Source organism: Paralichthys olivaceus, chromosome 20 (genome assembly GCF_024713975.1).
Source record: "Paralichthys olivaceus isolate ysfri-2021 chromosome 20, ASM2471397v2, whole genome shotgun sequence".
In the NCBI taxonomy this organism is placed as follows: Eukaryota; Metazoa; Chordata; class Actinopteri; order Pleuronectiformes; family Paralichthyidae; genus Paralichthys; species Paralichthys olivaceus.
In genome coordinates, this window is record NC_091112.1 from 4,936,663 (window position 1) to 4,955,172 (window position 18,510).

The 18,510-nt window shown below is 46.2% G+C and overlaps 1 protein-coding gene across 1 annotated transcript in view; it reads left to right on the plus strand.

Moving 5' to 3' along the window:
* Positions 1–1,566: 1,566 nt before the first annotated feature.
* The window catches only part of ext1b (exostosin glycosyltransferase 1b), a 97,195-nt gene continuing 80,251 nt past the window's right edge, over positions 1,567–18,510 (plus strand). The window contains exon 1 of the mRNA XM_069515730.1: positions 1,567–3,202. Within this exon, the coding sequence (XP_069371831.1) occupies positions 2,259–3,202 (944 nt within the window). The 5' untranslated portion in view covers positions 1,567–2,258. The remainder of the gene's footprint in view (positions 3,203–18,510) is intronic.

Sequence of the window (18,510 nt, forward strand, 5' to 3'; positions counted from 1 at the left end):
ATTAAGTAAAGCCAGTGTTTTAAAAGAAAGACAGATGGGGCGTCCTGGTGGTTTGGGTTATGAGACATAACACCGTGAGACGGCACCATCCTCAGTTTTATTTTGAAGACCAACCGTCAAACTTGTTGGATGTAATACCCGCCCTCTCTTTCTCTCTATCTCTTCTAATTTCCTGTTTGCCTCTAGAGGGTTTCAATAAAGGCAAGAAATACAAACAATATGATGTAAGAAAAGAGAGAGCTAGAGCTTTTGCAAGCTATCGAAGAGAGAGAGAAGGAAAGAAAGAAAGAGTTTGAGTATTATTTTTAGCTTAATTGAGAAAAAACTCAAGTTAATATATACAGCTGCTCTTAAAACAAATAACCTTTCACTCAGGAGCAAAAGTCTCCAGACCCTGGTCACACATACACAATGCCAAGTGAACATCAGGGTCAAAGTTCACCAAAGTTGAACTACACCCAAAGCAATGCTGTGATTTGTCTCCCTGCAGGAAGCAAATGTTTTCAGAAAACACAAATAAAATAAGAGCAAAAGTAAAAGTAAAAGCATTTGGAAATGAACACAGTTCATAAAATCCAAAGCCAATAAATCCAATCAAACAAATGAAAGAACTGAAAATAACAACTGGAGGTGACATAAGGGGAGATATAATAACTGAAATTACCATCGCAGGATAAATATGAGTTGATTTTCTGGTTGTTCTGGATGTTGTTCCGTGTTGCATGATAAGGAAACTGGATTTGCAAGCCCAGGAAAAACAGTTGGCACCGGCAGTGTAATCCAGTCATTTGAGCCCATTTAACATAATATACATGATAATTATCATGTTGCACTTTATTATTTTTTAAACCACAACAGCTTTAACCTAATTAGCCAGAGCATTAAAAAAAAACTTTAATTTAAAATCATGAGATAAGATAACACTTCATTGATCCACAAGCAGCAGACAGGTCACAATGAGGCAGGCAAAGAGAATGCAAATATAAAAAAAGGAACAATTAACCTTTCACTGTGTGAGGAGATATCGTGCAGATGACACCAAAGTGCAACAGTATATAAATTCTCTGTAAGAAATAGTGAAAGTCATAAAAGTAGAGCGACATGAGGAAACACCAGTGCAGCCTTTTATTCTTCAGCTTCTTCGCTGCTCCTCTTTTCTCTCTCCTCACATCGTCTATAGGCTCTTTCACAATTAGCCGGGATCATTTGCACATGTATGCGGGGGTGTGGAGGGGGGGGGGGGCTCCGGTTATGAATGGGTGCATCTCCCCGCAGGTCCCGCCTCTTCCGCCCTGGTTTGCGGGCCAATCGGCGGCGGCGGTGCGCATGGACGGGACGTCGCGTCAGCTGCCGTCGTGTCGGGATTGGAATGTGAGCGACTAAACAATCGGAACAACTGAGCGCTCAGTGATCGGACGCCAGGATCCAGGAATCCCGTCGTTTTTCGAAAGGTTTTTTTTTTTTCCCCTCACGTATTCGCACGAGCGCGACCTCCGCGCCCGCTCCCCCTCCGGCGTCTCCACCGGGCAACTCGGCGCGGCTGCGTGGCTCCACCGCCGCGGAGGCTTTTTTTTTTTTTTTGATTCAACGTGCGCGGAGGTTGTGAGAAATAAGAAGCAGAGACATGCAGGGATTCGTCAGGTTACACTTGCGCCGCTGAGCTGCTCCTGCTTCGCCTTTCGCTCCCCGCCTCTCCCCACACGGGACCATGGAGCGATAGAAGAGCGGGGGACTGGACGAATTCACCCCGAGGATCCGAGCCCGGCGGCGGCCACGGCCACAGCGACGGGGGCTTCTTGAGTTCCCCACCGGGGTTATCGTACCTTTCCGTCTGGGAGAGCCTCGGGGACCCCTGCCGCTGTTCATCTCCGAGGAGGAGTTCCCGGACAGTTTTCCATGTGAACGCCCGCTCTCCCTCGCACACAGGCGGGCTGAATGAGGCTGAGGACGGAGCTTCTGCCTAGGATTTTGATCCGAAAGGGTCCGGGCACCGCCGAGCCGTTTAGGTGCACCCCAGCCCCGCCGCAGGCTCCCAGCGACATGGTGAAACTCTACCGAAGAGGGAGGAAGGGGCAACACTTTTAAAATCGCCCACATGCACTGGATCAATTGCTGGATTTGGGAACCGAATACTCAGAAGGGGGGTTGGGGATCCGTGGAGGCTGCCGGAGGATGGAGCGGTGCAGCCGGGGTTGGTGAGCGCCTGACTTCGGGCCACTTTACATTTCTTCTTCCTAAACAACTCGCTCCCAGGACACATGCAGGCCAAAAAACGCTACCTGATCCTGCTCTCCGCTGGTGCGTGTCTGGTGCTTCTCTTCTACCTCGGAGGGATTCAACTTCCAGCGGCGAGCAGGAGCCGGCATGACCGCAGCCGGAATGGATACCGGCCCGACCAGCCCTGGCCCCACTTCTCCGACCCTTTACACCCTTTCCTGCCCTGGGATCAGACGGACACCGAGGAGTACAACGTGCACATATCTCCCAACCAGAAGAGGGACGTCAACACCAGTGTTTACAAAAGCAAACGGTGCCGCATGGACTCCTGCTTCGACTTCTCTCTGTGCCAGAAGAACGGATTCAAAGTTTATGTGTACCCGCAGCAGAAGGGGGAGAAGATCTCCGAGAGTTATCAGAATATTTTATCCGCTATCGAAGGGTCGAGGTTTTACACGTCGGACCCCGGACAAGCGTGTCTGTTCGTCCTGAGTCTGGACACTCTGGACCGGGACCAGCTGTCCCCGCAATACGTCCACAACCTGAAGACCAAGGTGCAGAACCTGCCCCTGTGGAACGACGGCAGGAACCACCTCATATTTAACTTGTACTCGGGGACGTGGCCGGACTACACGGAAGATCTGGGCTTTGACATCGGCCAGGCCATGTTGGCCAAAGCCAGCATCAGCACCGAGAACTTCAGGCCCAACTTCGACGTGTCCATCCCCCTCTTCTCCAAGGAGCACCCGCGCACCGGCGGAGAGAGGGGCTTCCTCAAGTACAACTCCATCCCGCCTTTCAGAAAGTACATGCTGGTGTTCAAGGGGAAGCGCTACCTGACCGGTATCGGCTCGGACACCAGGAATGCCTTATATCACGTCCACAACGCGGAGGACGTGGTGCTGCTCACCACCTGCAAGCATGGCAAGGACTGGCAGAAGCACAAGGACGCGCGCTGTGACAGGGACAACGCGGAGTATGACAAGTAAGTTCAGTCACTCAGGTGGTGGATTTGGGATTAAAGCGACTTTTACATGTTGATTTTTTGGCTTTTACGCACAAAGTTGGTGCGTAAAGAGATGTCATCCATGTGGACGGTGCGTCAGGAGCGCATCCTTTAGTGTTCCCTTGGTGCATTGCATGTGTGTGTGTGTGTGTGTACTCCTGTTTGTTACCTCTATAGGACTTTACCCAGTTTAAACACTGACCAGTGGACCCCATGGGACCAACGCCTGGTTCTAATGAGTCCTGGTTAAGTAGGATGTGAATCGTGGTTAGGTTATGGTTTGGTATGAGTGGCTGGTCATGGAGAAGGGATTGTTTTGGCTGCTGAGCAAACATACTGTACCTCTGCGGTTTATGGAGCAATTCAAATGTCCCTTCACTGTGTCCTTTCCAACTGAATAGTTTTTATCTCGTAAAACTTTGGATAGAAAGAATCACTTGTTTACTTCAGAAATCAAAATCTTTTAGGTTTGAAAATCACACACATTAGTGTAGAAATCTGGATCCATGACAGATAAATTACAAATGACTGTGGGTTTTCTAAAACGATCCCTGACTGCAGGTCACAGTTAACCAGCCCCTTTATGTGCCACTACATGACTGGTTTTTACCCTCCACTCCACCTCCTCGCTCCCTCTGGAGCATGACATATAAGATCTCCAGTCAGTCTATTAGCTCCCTGGACATCCCCCGCTCCCCTCCCTCCTTCCCTATGAAGGAATCCAACCTCCCCCCCAGACCACCACCACCTTCCAGCTCCCCTCCATGGGAGCCTTTCTCCAGGATATGCACGGACATGTTTGATTTTGCACCCTGTGATTAGTGCAAATTAAGTGAAAGTCGACGGTGGGAGTTTTTTTTCATCCTCTCCATGAAATGAGTGTCAGTGTTGCAGTGTGTCCTTGCTGTGACATCACGCTGCTTCCCACGCTTTCTGGAAGTTTACGCAGGATTGTAGTGTGTCGCAAGTTCGGCTGATTTAGTGCAAATAAATCAGATGTGATGGGTTGATCATTGCTTTCTTTTCCAAGCAAGGGTGCCCTCGTCTCCACTCCAGCTGATAACCTGTTGCTTTGGAGGTCTCAGTTTTGTCAAGGTGGTAATTAATGACCCCTCCCCCCCCTTCGGCACCACCCCTCCAACTTGAAGGTTTGGTATGTCTTAATATAGGCGGCGGTGTTGTCTGATGTTTACATAGCTGGATTACGTTGTGAACTCTGCTGTCAGGTTCACTGGTCTGTGAGTGACACGGGTTTGATCTGCGTTTATCAACCTGTGGATCCTTTACCGCTGCAAAGCCTGAATAAACCCAGGCATGTGTTAACAGCACTTCTTCCCCACATTGTTCCTCGAGGGTGTGTGTGCCTGTGTATGCACACTGCACGTCAAGGTTAAGTGAAAGGACAGACGAGGAGCATGTGGAAAGTTAACCTGCACATATTTCCATTCTGTCAGACGGGAAGACAGAGAGAAGAAGAAGTGTGGCGACGATTTAAAAAAGGGAATTTTTAACCCGACGCATGTTGAGTTGAGAGAGCGAGCGACTTTCCTTGAACTTGAATTGAACCTAGAAACCTCCAGCTCCTCACAGATGAACTGTAATCCCGAAAAGGGAGCTCTAACAAAACTTCACAAGCACGCACTTGTCCGTCCATTCGTCATCCCTTTTTCCCCCTCTCTCTAACACGCACACTCATTCTCTCCCTCCGTCTCACTGGATGCCTTGGGCTCGGTGTCACCTGGAGAAATATGTCATCCATTATCTGGCATTCCAGTCATCATGTGGACGGCCCACCTCCGCTCACGGTTCTGTCTCCCGGGCCTTGTTTTCCCAGAAGTGGCCTCTTGTCTCTGGAACATCTAGATGCCACAATCAGCTGATTGACACAGCTGATCACAGCGGGTTCGTGGAAATCAGAGCGTTCACTGCCCACTCTTTCCACTGGTGCGTTTCACGGTTGATTTATTTTGATCAATACAGCCGCCCTGTTAGTCATTTCATTTCCAACATCGATAATGCATTTGAGTTCAGTCCCCACAAGAAGTCAATAAATCCAATTTTATTTTTACACAAGACTTTTACAGTGTTTAGCACACGGGGTTTGCTCTGGTTGCTTGGTTTCCTTTGGTTGTTGTTCTAAACATCTCGTGTAGAATCTGTTAGGTTGAGCTAACTTACTTCAGAATTAATCAACACAGTGGATCCATGAAGTTTTAAAGCATTTTTCCCCCTGTTATGATTTAGCAACCTGTTTAGATTTAATCAAGCTGATGGCTTTCATTTTAATCTAATTCAAATCCCATGTGGGTGCCAGCTCGTGCTTTCCAAAAACCCTGACATGGCTCTCTCTCAGATAAATGGATCTATATGCTGCAGGCCGGTCACCGTCAGCGCTCCCTTTTCCAGAGGTGGAGGCAGCGCCTTACGGGGACGCTGTGGCGCAGACTCAGGAATGCACACACGTGTCAAAGCAGCTGTTAGCGTTTGAGGAGGGAGCGCTGCCAGGGCAGGCTGCCCCCCCCCCCCCGCGCAGTAAACGTACCTGGATGCTCTTTGAGCGCAGCTCGATGCATCGTTTGAAGGCAGAGAAATGGATGCAGTAAAACACAGGCCGCACTTGTTTGCAGTCAATACGCATCTACTCGCTGACCACGAACACACACACTCACTGCCGTGGCTGGTGCTGCGTCCAGGCTCATCTTTGCCTCCTGACCTTTGACCCTGTTAGCTTCCAGAGGAATGCTGCTCTGCAAAGGAATGCAGCAGCAAGAGGTATAGACTGGAGGCCGGTACATAGGCACCTGAACACACGCGCAGCTCACTCTCTACACATTTATTCAATTGATTTTCTTAGCTGCAATAGCTTTCAATTGGAGTCACTCTGGTCCACTTCCATGGCCGAGCGCTGATGAAAGGCCCCATTCACTGCTATATTATCCACTCAGTTTTCAGGGCTGCAGACAATGATCCTGGAAGAGGGCAGTGAAAGCCTATTACGGGCTCACCAACTGAAAATGTTCACATAAGGTGGGATTTTGCTGTAATGCGATGCCCTGTGGTGACTTGTACGTACATTTTGTTCTGTACCTCTCAATGCGATATCAGTTATGGGAAACCAATTTCATACAAAGTCATGTTTGTGGTCCGCTAATTCCTATTTTAGTGCGTCAAACTCGAGGGCAGGCATAGGTTGTTTTTGTCACTGATGTCTTTTGGCTGTATGTGACATTTTATGAAACCTTTCCTGTAAAATTGGGGGGGGGTTTGATGACGTTTCTAACATGTGACAGAAAACAATTGAAATAGCTCAGGACGAGCTCAGTAAAAGACGCAGAAGAAGATGTCAAACTTTACATTCAAGAACGTTTGGAACCTTTGTGCTATAAACAAACATTGAGCTTTCTGCAGTGGAATTTGTTCTGCCTCCTGTCAGGTTGTTAGACATCAGACCCAGACAACCCCCCCCCCCCCCCCAACAACATTCTTCATACGTAAGAGGCAAACTCCAGAAAATACCCAGACCCAATTTTATAGACTCTCCAGAGTTCATGTATGAAAGCAGCTTTTTTTAATTACAACTTTATTTCTTATCAGTAATTCTGACGTTCCCTTTATTCTTTCTCTGTACAGCACAATGACAGTGACTTCATATGTGTAACCCAACATTAAACCCACTCTGTCACTGCTCCACATTCCACTTCCCCGCAGATTATCCTGCAGATACCAAAAGTGCAGCCTCATCTCCTATCACAAGTCAACTGCTTAAAGTACATCATTATTACTGTTGAGTGTTCCATTAAAGTCCGACTGCACACATTCCTCCTATTTGCTCTTTGTTAAGTGTTTTCTCTGGCTAACGGCAGCGTCATCACCCCCCCATTTAATACTTAACCAGCTCTGTTGGCTCGTATTGACTTTGTACTTTAGCTACTTCACTGGCATCTGCCGCTCAAGGTCACCCGGGGGACTTGAAAACTGAAAAGAGACAGAGGGCAATGAAGATAAGTAGAGGGGGAGATTTAGAGAATGAGAGAGAGAGAGAGTCGAGGAGATACTGAAAATATGCCAGTGTTCGAGCGTGCCTGAGAGTAGGAGTGTGTGGAAGGAGGCGAAGAGCGAGTGAGATTGAGTGATAACGGCGCCGGGCGCATGTTGGAGTGTGCTGCATGAGTTGGGATGAAAGAAATAGAGGGTCCGGAAAATAACGTGTGAAGTGGGATTTCTTTCCCCCTCATTAGGAGTCAATGACGTCGACGAAGCGCCGCGGCAATTTCATTTTCACAACTGCCATTAAAACAAAATTTGCCCACTTGAGAAAATCCACTAGGAGGCGTGAGGCAGGTGAGAGAGAGAGAGAGAAAGGGAAACAGGCCAGATTTTGATTCTCCTCCTCTTTTTTTTTTTTTGCTTTTCTTTCTGTTTCTACGTTTCCTCCCCCTTGTTTTCTCTCCTCCCCCTCTCCATATCCGAGCAACATGGAAAGGCTGATGTGATTTGGCTGGAGATGTCTCCCCGCCACATTTCCACCGCCGTCATTTTCTTTTGTATTTTTTTTTTTTTAAGCCTGTGCTGTAGTCGACATTTTGTTGACACGGAGCGAGAGCCGGTAACTGATCTTCTGGGCCAAGTGAAGAAAAACCCGGCTAAACTTCCTCTCCACCTTATCTCGGTAAAACACCATCATGAGAGGAAACTAGGAGCAATCACCCGAACACCAGCCTGACAGTGGCCTGCTGTCGGAGGTCTGGAGTGGAGAACGCTGTACCTCACTGTTTGGAGGCAGAGGGTGTCACACTCTCTGGGTTGCCATTGTTTGTTTGTTTTTCTGTAGTCAGATTAATAAATCATGAATATTTCATGATAGCCTGCTCCCTCTTAGATAAAGCACCAAGCTCATGATGGAGAATGTTAATGATGTGGAGGATAATTAGTTTGAATGTGGTGCAGCTTAATTAGGACTCTTTGATATTTTGGTCTGTGAGAGAGACAGAGAGGATTTAAGTCCATAACTACATAAAACCTCTGTTTGTTATTTTATCAGATCAGATTTTCTCTCGTCCCCTCTGACTTTCATCGTCTCTGCCTCTTTCTCCTCTCAGTTTAATCTTCAGTGTTTGAGTTGCTTCATTGGTTTTGTCTGCAGTCAGTCAGACGGACAGAGGTCAGTGTGGAGTGTTTCCGACTCCTCCACATCTGGGATTTTCTCAGGCTCTGGCGACAAACTTTAGGCAACATACGGTTTAGGTTTAAGATGCTTTACGTCTGGCCTCCACAGTTTTTCTTGTCCAGTTTTAGTTTGAAAACTTGAACTTGATGATGACGCAGTCGATCACATTCACTTCCTGCTTGGTTTGCTGTCGTAGATGAGAAAACTGTATTCTAGACGCAGATACTGGTGTTTTCATTCATGAAATTTCTCAGATGATGTTTGATAATTAAAACTGTGCAGATGTTAAGTTTCTGTCAGTTGATGAATCAGTTATTTCTCAAGTAATTGTAGCTCTACTAATCTCAGCTTTATACTCCAAGTTTACTTTGCAACTTATTTTTAGCTGTGGGTCTTTGTCTTGGTAGTACATGGGCGTGTGAATACAAGGGTGTATGTGTGTGTGGGTGCGTGTAACCCCGCTGTCTGTCCCCTCGCTGAGTAACGAAGGCAAAGCCCTGCTCACTGACCCACATTCATTCAGGGATTACCAGCACAGCCAAGCTGCCCCTGACCTCGGAGGTGATGGTGGGGAGCAGGAGAGGGACAGAGTTGGGTGGGTGGGGGGGGGGGTGTTGGACGGGAGATCGACACACACAATGGATCAGACAGTGAAGCATCCTGCACCCCCTCCCAGGCCAGCAGCCGGCGAGTAGGTGCAGAGAGGCTGATCAGCTGGGAGGGTTCCCCCAAAAGGAAAATCGATGAGAGTATTAAAACAGCAGTGGTCTGGGCCCTGGAATCATTTCCTCTATTAAAAGCTGCTCGCTTCCACTCTGGAGGAAACAAAAACAGTCTGAAGGTTTGTTGTGCTGGTGGAAACGGAAATTGAAACAATGAGGAATAACAAGGCTTCAACGTGCGTTCCATTTTCCATGACTGTCAGGAAAAGTTGAAGAGGAATGACTATCAGAGACACAGGGACATAAGTAAAAGTTGTACCCCCCTCCTCGTCTCTTTCTCCGTCTGTCACTCTGAAAGCTCTCTCGTCCCTCACTAGTGCTGGACAGGGATGTAAAGTCTGTCGGCAGATCGGTAGGTGAGTGAGTGCTCAGTGTTTAGAAAGCTCTGACAGTGCAGAACAGACCGGAGCGAGGAAAAGAAGCAGATTGGTTCGTTGTGAGCAGAATTAAACTGGACAGGTATGTGACCGGCTGAGACAGAAAGCGATGATCAGGGCCGACACGTGATTGGCTTCTCATTAGATCCTCTGCTGAGGAGGAATAAAGCGACAGTATGGTTGCTGTCTGCAAGGTTTGGTGAGAATGTTAAGTTCTGTCATATGCAGGGTTTTTTTTGGAAGCACAGAGATGAACTATAAAAAAAAAATCACGTCTCATATCTCGGCTTTCTCCGTGTGGGATGGGGCATGCTGGGACGGGGCACCGCCGCTCTGGGCGTACATTCCCTTCTCCATCATTCCTGCATTCCCCCGTTCAGCGGTGTGCCGCGTGTGTTTTGCCATCGGCCCCTTGGAATTTGTATATTTACAATCAACAATAGTGTTTGCTATATATCTAATTCAAACCTTTCTGAACTCGGTGGGTTTCCACTCTGTCTCAATGTGACAAACCCACAGAGAATTATCTGTAACATCAGCTCCTTAGACCCTTTTAGTATCTTTTAGTTTTACATCCAGCAACTTTATTATTCTCAAACATCTTCCCAAGATCTTATCAGAGCAGTTTTAGTTTTTAGTGCCAAAAGTCACAGATATTGAGATAAACTCCGCCGTCTGTGTTCAACGTAACATTAAACCAGATTAGTTTGCAGCAGGCATCGATAAAGTTCTAACTAAAAGAGACAGTTTCTTTTTGTCTTCTTGTTAGAAAAGTCAGTTCTAAGTAAAGCTGTAAATGAATTAAATCACTTAATCAATTACCTCTATGCAAGGCCTTGATTTACCAGTGCAGTGGTCTTCTCTTCACCCCCCCCACAATGGTGAAGCGGACGCAGGATTCGCTTTGAGTGAATGAGGCTGTATTTATACGGCCGTTATCTCTCTACCACTGAACTGTGGAGCGCTGAGTGGGTCAGTGCGTGAGGGGTCAGGGTCTGGGTGTGCGTGCGTGTGCAGAGGGAGCGGAGGTTGCCGCTGGTTCCAGCGCTCTGGGGGATTTGTCCCTCTTCCTGAATGACTCTGCGGTCCCCAGGCTGTGGAGCACCTGACCACAGTTATCTCATCAATGAGGGGCAGTGGGCAGAAACGCTGGCCTATATCTTTCTGAGGCTGCTGTGGACACTGGTGCACTCACGCAGAAAGCATCGTAAAAACATGGTCGTTTTCCTCCAGATAAGAAAACTGATTAGAACGTAGTCCATCGACATTGTCAGCAGCTGTTACAGCGCTTGACTTCAGTGAGCACTGTGACTCCCTTAGGGTGTTGCAGCAGGAAAGAGGGAAGGTGCATGGGGGAGTAGCTAGTTTTTATGGCCCCGCAGAATGACAGCTTTTATGGCCCCAAGAGGCCGTTCAGCAAACACCTACCGACGGCACATCAATGGGACGGCAGATCTTTGACGTCAGTTTGCACGCTGACCTCCCTCCTTCACTTCTCACCACCAAGAGAGCGAAAACAAACACTTAACCCCACTGCTGGTATTCATATTCAAATAGTAATTGGCAAAAGGGGAAAATCTGAGTATGGCCAAAGAGGAGGAGGAGGAGGTGGTGGTGGAGCTGAAGAGGGCAAAAGCTTAAAAAAGCATTATGTCACTGAAGAATGTGTGCATGGCTGAATGTTTGAGGGGCCACGGCTTCGCACAGAGAAAGAGGGTTTTGTTGGAGCAGATCTGGCAGCCTGGCATGCTGATGGAAGGGCTCTTTTCTCCATCTGGTTCATCATGCTTTATGGCTCGGTTTGACTTCCACTCGTGGGGTGTAAAAGTTGGGGCTGCCCCCAGGCTCTCCAAAGGGGTCCTATTGTGCCGAAGTTTGCTCTCTTTCCAGAGGGAATGCTTGTGCCTTGTTGACATCGCAGCCTCCCCATATGGTCCCCTCCTCTCATGTTTCACCCCTCTCCATCAACCCAGACTCTCCTGCTGCTGTGGCCTCTCTGCCGCACGCAGCTCCTTCCCTTTTGGTTTTGAATCCTGGGCGACAACTGGAAACAATGGCTGCTCGCACAAGCTCCAGCCATCGACAACCAGGGCCTGGTTTGGCAGATTCCACGACACTTCACGGATCAGGGGCTAAGCCAAAACTAACGAAGTAGGAGGAGGCGGCGGGTAGATGGTTACAAGGGCAGAAAGCATCTGGTCACACCACGAGAGTCTCAGTATAACCAGAGTGTGGGTGCATGATCGAAAAGAGAGAGGAAGGAAAGAATCATTTTGGCCTGTGTTTTTTTTTCCCAGTTTGGCTGCCAGTTTGGCGTATTCACGAGTTTAACGGGGCCTCCTTTTCAGATAAAGTAGGAGTGCACGCTTGTTTGCAGGAGGCGATGTGGGACAAAGTGCAGCTGCTGGTGGTAATGCTGGGTATTTTAAATTAACGCCTACTCTCCCATCTCTTGAACTTCTTCCTGCCTTTTTCTCCTCCTCAGTTTTGCTTTTTCAAACTCACAATTTCTCTTCTCTCCTATGCAGTCATTCTTTCTGTCTCAAAGCCCAAAAACACAACTATTTCCTCATGCAAGTGGAAAAAACTTGCCACCATTGCTTTTCATAACTCTTCTACATCAAGGAGCATCTGTATGATTTCATTACATCATGGATGGAAAGATTTTAGGAAAAAAGGGCATTTCTCTCTGTTTGAGTCATTTCCACAGAGATTCTGTTTAGAATCTAGTGGCACTTTCCACCAGTTGGTCTAAAAGCAGATCCATATTCTTGTTAACTGTATTCCATTGTTTTTCTCTTGTTTCTTTCTGTGTCTCTGTCACTGAGCCATGGGACACTTTCACCATTTCAGGGGCCTAATTTTTTACCCAGCTGCATCCCTGCCCTCAAAAGTAAAACCCAAAAGAAAGTGCCTGAGTGGGACAAGCCAGCGATCCTGTTGAGAATCCGAAGCCCTGAGGTAAAAGGATGAAGGTATAAAGATGAGGTGGGAGGAAAAACTGTGTTGGTGTGCTTTTGCAGAAAGTGCAGAGGAGCCATCCTGCTTTCTAGCGAAGCTCGGCTGGGGGTATTGTCTTTTTTTTGGTGGGTGAATTGAAGTGTTTATTTTCCCAGAAAGATGTGACACAACAGCACTTTCCTTTCAAAGTGTCTGCTTCTTGTTTGCTGCTCGCTTGATAACATCCACCGGCTGACGGAAGAGAGACAGGTGAAGAGCGAGGAGACGATGCTGCAGATTATCTGGATCCCGTAGTAAAGCTATCAAAGGTTAGATGTCCTGTCGCAGATCACAAGTGGACGTGTATGTGGTCCAGTTTATATTATATTGGACGGCTGCTTCTGAGGGCACACTTTGAACATTGGCATGCGAGGAACTTTACTTCTGATGGAGTGTTGTGGCTCTGCAAAGTACTTTCCATCTTTCCCTGCATTAGAAAGGTACATGATGATGAAAACTAAAACCCAAACTTTCACTGGCTTCCTACTGATTGTGTTTGTTGAAGAACTGACTAATTGTGTTTGAACCCAGAAGTCTGTAGACAAGTTTGACGAGAGCTGGACAGCGCTGGAAGCGCAAACAGTCTTTTAAGTATGTTGTAAAATGTACGTACGTATGGTCCACGAGTTCTAAAAAGGAGCTTCATTAAAAGAGTTACCCGTGCTCCAGATAAACCAGTGTTGATGTATCTTTGGCACGTTCTCACAGTCTAGTGGTTGGCACGTTCAAAATGCAAATTTACACCAGACATGATGGTTCAGTTAATTTGAAATCAACTCACATTCCAAAAGAGCTGTTTTCCTCATTAGGAGTCTGCATGTTTGCACTAGCTTGTGTATTCAAATACTTAATTTCCCCTCTTACACATGTGACATCTGTAGTGGGTGTCTATAAAAACTCTGGTGCTCATTTAACCAGTTGCTGTTTGATAAGTGTTTTCACTATCATCGCTTCTATAGCTGCTGTCAGACACTGAGGGGGAAAAAAACAAATTTTTCCCGAAGTTCATGTCTGAAAACGGAATCCCATTGCTTCTATATTGAGGTGATAGGTCAAATTATCCTGAGGTTCCCCAGGCACAGATGTGTTTATGTATGTATGTGTGTGTGTCTGTGTGTGAAAGGAAGCCCTTCTATTTGCCAGTGAGCCCGGTCTGGAGCTTGTGGAGTATCTGGTAACTTGGGAGTATTTGCTCACAGCTATACAGCTTACTATCTATAAACACTGACTTCTACTCTACAGGGACGCTGACTTTTCAGGAGCTTAAGGAAAGCATGAGTATGAGAATATACCTTGCTATTTATTGTGTGCGTGTCTTTCTGGTCTAGTTGTGTGGATTTTGTCTCTGGCCTCCACACTGTGGAGGATTGCTCCTCTGTCTGCAAAGTGTTTGCACTGTAGCTGACCAGGGGACAGACAGAAATTCAGACAAGTATGTGTAACGTTTACTCTGCTGTCTGAGCAGTGTGTGTGTGTGTGTATATGTGTGTGTGTGCATGTTAAATTGTGCGTCTGCATGTGCATATGTGCCTGGCACATGGTGCAAGGCCTGCATGTTTTCCCTTAAGCAAAGTTGTGCTGATTCAGTAGTGTGTCTATCTATCCCCACTTTTTTTCCCTCAGTGAGTGTTCTTCTTTTTAAGCCTTCAGGCAACCTTCCAGCCTCTTCCTCCTCTTCCACGTACGCAAACACACTCTCACACGTGCACGAACGTACCCCCCCCTTCCCTCTCGTATACTCAGCTTTGTCCAAAACCCGGCACTGTCTCTAACTGTGGCCACTCATGTGGAACACCCAGAAGCTACAAAACATGAATAATGCATCAGCAAGAAGAGTTTTTATCCATGTATTTTTTTTTCTCCTCAAATTAAGTAGCATGTACACACATAGCTATGCAGCCATGCAGTGTTGCACTGCTGCCTCATCTTCCTCGCAAGGATACAGGCAAGCCCTGGATTTCACCAAGATTTCCACTAAGCAGCGCAGAGGCCTTGTACTTCCTGTTCTCTCTTTGACAAGCAGAAAATGTCATTTGAATTTCATCCAGGATCAGAGGGTGACCTTAAAGGCCTGTTTTTTGGGCGAACGCTGAGTGAATTTACAGAGTTCACACGGTCTGAGGAGCAGGAGAGATTCATTATTCAATAAATTGCATTTAATGTGGAGTATGAAGTGCGACCAAATGAGCCTCAGAGCCGGCGGCATCTCTGGATGCTGATAAGCTTTTTAGAGGACGTCACAGGGGAGGTTTTTGGGAACAGGAACAGACGGGCTACATCTCTCAAAAAATAGATGCGTTGCATTGAATTTCCCAGCTTCTTTTGGGACGGCTGAGGCGAGTTGATCTAAGAGCTTTGTCATTGCTAGGTTTGCTGTAGCTTCATCATCGCCGCCTGATCTGCTTCATTTTCCATTTTAAACCTCCGTAAATAAATCAGGAAATCTCCATCCTCAGACAAATCAGAATCTCCCTTTCTCCTGTTATATGTTTTATGGACCTGATCTGCAACACATCTTGGATTTTCCCGTGGTTTGATCAGTCTCTCTTTTCCCTTTTTGATATTAGTGATGAAGACGTGTCCCTCTGAGTCGGCTCCTCTGTCTCAGGGTTTCTGCTGCAGATTGTTCAGCCATTTTTAATGTGTTTAAACTGTGGAGCAGACACTTAAGCTTAATTCTTACTGACGGGAACAGTCACAACATCACATCTGACTTTTCTAATTTCATGTACCCTACACAGATCATGGCTGTTGTGTACACACACTGTGTTTCACAAACATCTCTGAGCAGCTGTGAGTTCTTGCTCTGGGCTTGTTGCCCTCTGAGTGTCAGCTGAACGCTAACCAGAGAGAAAAGGCCACAATCATCTTTATGACACGTTGGAAGTCTGAGGTTTAACCACACGGTAAAAAGCTCCTGGACCCTCTCATTTAACCAGTTCCCTAGTATTTGACTCCTCCGTAGCTGCATCTAACTCCTACATGGTGTTTCTTTTAAATCTAAATTGTCATCATGTGTAATGTCTGTTGTCTGGCAGCGTATTGAGAAAAAATTGCCACATCATCTGAGACAATTTTGGTGAAACAAAGTTCTGCTGAGGCCCGTGTGTCATTCCATCCATCTGTCCCCGAAGCATTAGCAGAGCTGAGTTAGCATTAGCTTCACTTTCCGAGCTAATCGGTGTGCATTGGTGGGATTAGCATCCGTTAGCCCTGTTATCTGATAATCAGTTCAAAGCGGCCCACATCCTCTCCAGTGCATTAGACTCTTTACCAGGTCATATCTACATCAAGGTGCACTCAAGAAACTATGCATTGCTTTTATTGTAATGCATATTTTATATGTTGCTCTTTCACATACATCGACCTCTTTTAGGTATAGGCTGTATGCATTTGTGATTTGCTTTTGTTAGTCTGCACGGCTAAAGCTCTTAAGTAAATACATTTGATAACTTCCTCTCTGAGAGAAGTTAGACTTTGATTTGTGAAACCTAAAAGTGACCTGATCAGAGCGTGAACCATGTCCTCCTCTTCAGGTCAGCCCGGATCGCTGTCAATGATTGTCACTTAACATTACCCAACGTGACCTTATCAAGGCTGTATGTGTCAGGTTGTCCCTCCTTATCGGTGTGTCACTACACGGACGGACGCACATGTGCATACAAATCAAACCAACATGGGCGGAGAGGACAGAAATCTGGGCTGCAAATGAGTGAAGCTGGTGTGTTGTGCCAAGCACAGCTGGACAATGAACTACAGGCAGCCACCCACGACAGTTTGGAGGTGTGTTGTATTAACAGCTCCTCACTGGATTTATCTCGACTTCTCTTTTCTCCTTCTCTTCTCTCTATGGTAATTCATGCCCTTATTTACTGCCGTGATGATGTGCAGATCTTTAGTGACAAGATGCAGCGGGGACCTATGAGCCTCTTTTCCAAATCACTTGTCTCCTCAGTGTTTTGTGTTTCTGTTTTCCTGCTGAACCCTGTGAATGAATCCTTTTTAACTCTACAGCTGCTTTGAGACAGGCACTGAAACCCGGACATTTTCCCTAAGCTTTCCAGAGAGTCCCGAGTAAAACATACGAGTGAGAGAATACAGCGAGGTTATTCCCAGAAAGGGAGTGGGGGTTTTCATGACGTTCCTGGACGCAAAACTAGAAGAATACAAATATCTCAAGTGTCACTAACGCAGAAGACGCCAATTAGATTGGAAAGCTTTCGGTGATAACAGCCAATGAGGTGAACACATCAGACATGGACAATCTCCTTCTTCATAAGTGAAATGCAAACTCCGCATTTTCTGTTGTTCATGTCTGAAAACAGTGAGAACCTCTGTCTATTTACAATTGAGCTCAAATCTTGTTAAGTCCCCTGTTAATTTAAAGCACTTCTCATGCAATTAGCTCTTCCCCTGTAGACCCATGTTTTTTTGTTGTTTTTTTTTAATCGAGAAGGTTTCATTGTGCAAAAGAAGCTACTGCTGTAGAGGGAAATGGGACATGAATGCATTATGTTAATGGGTCAGTTAATAGTCGATTAAAAGCAGGAGCACGTCAACCATTAATAAATCGATATGGCAATAAATAAGTGCGTATATCAGTGGAGAGCAGCAGCCATGCTCTTCACCAGTGTGCGTTATTGTGAGACGTATAATGTACGATGTACGTTCAATGTTCAGAATCCTGGTTTGTTGTTTGTCAGTGGAAAGAGAATTGATCTGCAGCTGCTCTGACACCAAATGAAAATGTATTTTTCAGCTTTGTTTGTTGTTGTATGATAAACTGAGTATATCAGACTCAGATATGAGACATTTGATTGACGTTCTTCATTAGTGTCCAACATTTTATTGACAAAATTATTGATTAATCGCAGGGGTGGGGTGGGGGGGGGGGGGTTGCTAAATTGATCACTAAGGTGAGCCGCTCTTAGCTGCTGCTCTATTGTCTTGTTTTGTTTCTCTCATATAGCGATTTTAAAAATAACCACCTGGTATAAACCATCATTCATCAGTCTGTCACGGTGGCCATCTTTAACACGATGGAACTTCCTCACTCACCTCAGACACAAGCCTGTGTTGTAAAAGCTAATCATTCTTAAAAATGCACTAACTGATGGTACAGTCACCACCTTTATTAACTCCGCGTTTAAACACTTACCACGTCCTTCTTCGTGAGCAGAGTCAAGGTCTCAAACAGGAAATTGGTAGCAAAGGTTAGAATTGGTTTCCTTCCTTGTGAAAACTCAATGTTTTTTTTCCCCCCCGTCGTGCTGTACTGATTAATTGCCACGAAGCCAGTGTACATTACGATCCATCAATCACGTACCTGCTGTGCTGAATCTGACAGATTGTGACGCACCTTTCCTCGTTAATCAGTGTATAGGAACCTGATGAGGGTTTAAACCATCACTTCACTCGTTAAATTACGGGGAAAGTGTTTTCCCAAAAGCTTAATAAGCCCTAATGTTATATTTCATTATTTTATTGGCAGAGGGACTTTTTTGTTAAATTCAGGCGAGGCAGGACACGTCCACTATAAAATACTGCAGTAAAACCCTCAGCAGTGGAGGATTTAAGTGTCCCATGATGCTCTAAATACTGAATCAGTGATTTTCTCATCAAAATCTTTGGAGGGACATTGAAACTTTTTTATTTCAGACATAAAATTGGTCCGATTTGTTGGCAGGAAGAACCAACAGTGTTCCTTCAAGACTTGACGCCGTTTTTATTTCTTTTTGTCCCCTTCCTTTTCTGTGCCACGTTGTATTGCATCTTATAACAATGGTCACAAATATCTCAACTAAAAATAGCCTCCAGCTTCAGAAACCCATATCACTTGGTTTTGTGTGTGTGTGTGTGTGTGTGTGAAGTCCACATAAGATATGTGACACTGGCAGCCGAGTGTATTTTCCAGCTGCTGTGATGCGGGTGCGGTTCGAGTTCCTCCACACGGCTAAATGGATTGGGTTTTTTCAGAAACGGGAATGGGAGGTGTGAAGTGGCCGGTCTTCGCAAACAATA